The 3,714-nt window shown below is 37.4% G+C and overlaps 1 protein-coding gene across 1 annotated transcript; it reads right to left on the bottom strand.

Annotated features, from left to right (window-relative positions):
* Window positions 1-1,425: 1,425 nt before the first annotated feature.
* LOC126722781 (uncharacterized) lies at window positions 1,426-1,981 on the bottom strand. The gene is made up of 2 exons (XM_050425929.1): window positions 1,660-1,981; window positions 1,426-1,529 (listed from the first exon to the last, which is right to left on the bottom strand). Exons 1-2 carry the CDS (start codon window positions 1,979-1,981, stop codon window positions 1,426-1,428), a joined length of 426 nt encoding a protein of 141 aa, XP_050281886.1.
* Window positions 1,982-3,714: the final 1,733 nt, after the last annotated feature.

Below are 3,714 nucleotides of genomic sequence, written 5' to 3'. Positions count from 1 at the left end.
AATAAGAATCAAACCATCAAATCTTTCTTATAAAATCCATCAAACTAAAACTTTAACAATAAAGTCTCCAAATACAATCTCAAAGAGTTCCACAAATGCTAAACTCACTATCCTAAGAAAATATACTAAAACAGTCCATCAACTAACATAGCTCCAAAAGAAGTTTTCAATCTATGGCTCTGCTGATCTACCACCAAAAGACATTCCACTATTCTAATCTGGAAGGGTGGAAAAAGGGGGTGAGCTAAAAGCTCAATAAGAGATTACATAATATGAGGATGTCTTTCAAAACGAAACGATAGTATCATTGATAAAATATAAGTTTTACAAAACGTTTACAAATAGTTTTAACAGTAATATAGTATACTCTGTAAAACTGTCAAGAATAAAATAATAACCACTTTAATTGGCCAAAATACACTAAATATGTAGAAACAGCATATTATAGCAATAAACAATTTTTCCACTTATAAAGGCCAATAACAATAAAACAATAGTTTGATATGGAAAACATTAAACATTAGCCAGACAAAGACATAAACTGCTAAACACTCAGTGGGTGATTCTCATAGGGAACAATAAAACTAACCTCAAAGGGGCAACACTGGCTCCAAAGAGCAAATAATCACACTGGCTCCGAAGAGCAAACGATAACACTACACCACACCACAATAACACTACATCGGCCGAAGACCAACACTTAACCTTGTGTTGGTAAAGGTTGCAGACTGTCTAGTTGACTGTTTGAAAACATTCTTACTTTATTACAATAGTGCCAATACTAATCATATATCATATAACAAATACTTTCTCAAAAATATAGTTTTGAGTCATTCTTAACTTATACAGTTTCAAAGTGATATACAAGAAATAATAAAATTCAGGTATGTGTAAAGCATTAACAATAGTATAAAAATTTGGAAACATCACTTTTGCAATTATGTATATATAAATATATTTTTACCAAAAAAAAAAAATATATATATATATATATATAAATATATACGTCTTGAGAGACATCATGTTTTGAAATCCACTTACCTCTAGTTGCTAATACTCATAGTCTAGATCCAAAATCAAATGAGCTTTTCCTCCACACCTAAAAGTAAAGGAGTAACATAGTTATATAATTAATCCACCTTGATGTATATCATAAGGATGGTAGGGACACTTCTAATAATTTACTAGTCTTTAAACATCTCTACAATCCTCCATAATATATTACTTTTCCTTACTACTATTGTGTCTTTGAGGATAATAGAGGTATTACAACCTGTAAGGATACCATCAAATGAGAATATGCCTGTTGACAGTTCAAGATTTTCATCAAGTCCTAATAAGTTAATACCAATACAGCCATTGTATAGTTTTTTTTTTTTTTTTTTTGGAGAAACAGATAAGCCAACTTTATTAAGGTAAATCAGACTAAAAAACATCATCTAAGTCTTGTGGTAGCTCTTCTAACCACACATTAGTATCCGCAGCTAAAACTGCTCTTCTAGCTAGGGAGGGGGCTAATCTATTACCCCCTACAAATATGAGAAAAATTACATAACCACATACAAGACCCCAACCACTTAATATCCTATATAATATGGCCCAGCCACGATCTGTCTTGCTTCAGATTTTTGATAGCTTTGATGACTTGTAGGGAGTCACCTTCAAGCTCCACTGTTAAAATACTAATTTCTTGGGCAAAAATGAGAGCACACCTAGCTGCCAGTGCTTCCACCATATCCACCGAGCTGGGCAGGGGAATTCGCTGACTAAGAGTAGCGACAATCATCCCATGCTCGTCCCTAACGACAAACCCCAAACCAGCAAGGTCCATGTTCTCGAAGATAGCACCGTCAAAATTGATCTTGAACAAACCTGCAAAAGGGGACTTCGAACGTACCACCTCACGTGGAACCATTGGCCTCGTAGAAGAACGCTGCACATCCCAAAACTCTTGCAGCTGTTCCTTGGCTTTCTTGACCATATCACCCACATCCCAGACCTGCTATTTTACTCGTAATTTGTTGTGGTGGGTCCATATACTCTAGGCGACCATGGAAAACAGGGCAGCAATATTAGAGGAAGTATCGGTGAGTATAAATGAAAACTTTTGAACGTGGAAAACTGAAGGTCTGATCCGAGAACTACACACACTTGGCGAAATCACATAACCAAAGGCAATGAAGCACATCTTTTGGGTGATCCTCGCACAAGTTACAACTATTATCAGGAATGATGTGCCAGGCACAGAGATTAAAATTAGTGGGTAATGATTCTGACTCCACATGCCACAAGAAATGTCGCACTTTGTTTGGCACCTTGAGCTTCCAAAGTCCATTCCACAGACGTTTTCCAACTTCGACATCCGATGAACCAGCTGTAGGGAATTTAATCAAAATCCCAACATGTGAGAAACAAAACAAATAGAGAAAACACACGCCAAAGAAAACAATCACACGCACAAGACAATATTTATGTGGTTCGGCAATTTGTCTATGTCCACGGAGTTGCAGGGATTTCACTATTATCAAGGAAAATACAATAGTGCACAAGAACACTCTCAAGAAACCCAAATCCCAATTACACCCTAGCACTCTCTCACACACAAAAAAAAAAAAAAAAAAAAAAAGAATAGAAGCTGGCTGCCTCTCTTTTTTCTATTTTCTCTCATGCGGCTGCTCACTAGGTTAATTGGAATTTTTCTCTATTCTCACAGCACACGGCTACAGTTGAAATATAATATATATATATATATATATATATATATATTAAGGTCAGCTGAATAAGGTTTCCTTATTACAAATAGGATTCGGTCAAAGCAAAGTGAATTTAGACTTGACTTGGGCTTGTGGCAATTCAAGCCACACACGGGCCCAATTCAACAAATCTCCACCTTGGCTTGAATTGATCAAGCTACACTAGCAAACTCCTCCATTAGCTCCACCTTAGCCCTTAAGGGCTCACAAGCTGCAAACATCAACCACAATCCTCCATAACACAATCCCTCATCCCCGCAACTCATCCTCCTGTCCTTAAGCTAGAAGACCAATTGAAGCTACGCACAGCTTCAACTTCTCAATAGTGACACCCTTAGTCAACATGTCTGCCGGGTTCTTAGATCCACAAATCTTCTCAAGCATTACCAGCTTATCTTCAACAAGGTAACAGATAAAGTGGTATTTTGTCTGTATATGCTTCGACTTTGAATGAAAAGCCGAATTTTTGGCAAGAAATATTGCACTTTGACTGTCACTGTGTAGAATGCCCATCTCCTGCTTCTTAGCCAATTCATCTAAGAAACCATGTAGCCAAATCATCTCCTTTCCAGCTTCAGTTGCTGCAACATACTCAGTTTTTGTAGTAGACAAAGTGACAATCTTTTGCAGATTTGAAGCCCATGATATAGCTGTACCACCCAGAGTGAAAACAAACCCTGTAGTACTCTTTCTACTATCAATATCACCAGCAAAATCAGCATCTACATAACCCTGCAGTTTCAAACTTGCATCTGTGAAGCAAAGACATGTATCTGATGAACCCTTCAGATATCTCAGAATCCACTTGACTGCCTCCCAATGCTGCTTTCCAGGCCTACTCATGAATCTGCTCACAATTCCCACTGCATGTGCAATGTCTGGCCTTGTACACACCATAGCATACATTAAGCTGCCAATAGCTGAGGCATAAGGCACCTTGCTCATGTGGTCCCTTTCTTCT

The sequence above is a fragment of the Quercus robur genome, chromosome 4 (genome assembly GCF_932294415.1).
Source record: "Quercus robur chromosome 4, dhQueRobu3.1, whole genome shotgun sequence".
NCBI classification, from domain to species: Eukaryota; Viridiplantae; Streptophyta; class Magnoliopsida; order Fagales; family Fagaceae; genus Quercus; species Quercus robur.
The sequence above is the reverse complement of the archived record's forward strand: the minus strand, read 5'-3'. Positions and strand labels throughout refer to the sequence as shown.

Coding starts and splice junctions, on each gene's coding strand:
- LOC126722781 (XM_050425929.1), bottom strand. CDS start 1,981: ATGGTCAAGAAAGCCAAGGAACAGCTGCAAGAGTTTTGGGATGTGCAG. Junction 1,530..1,659: donor TTTAACAGTGGAGCTTGAAG/GTGACTCCCTAC, acceptor TCATATTTGTAG/GGGGTAATAGATTAGCCCCC.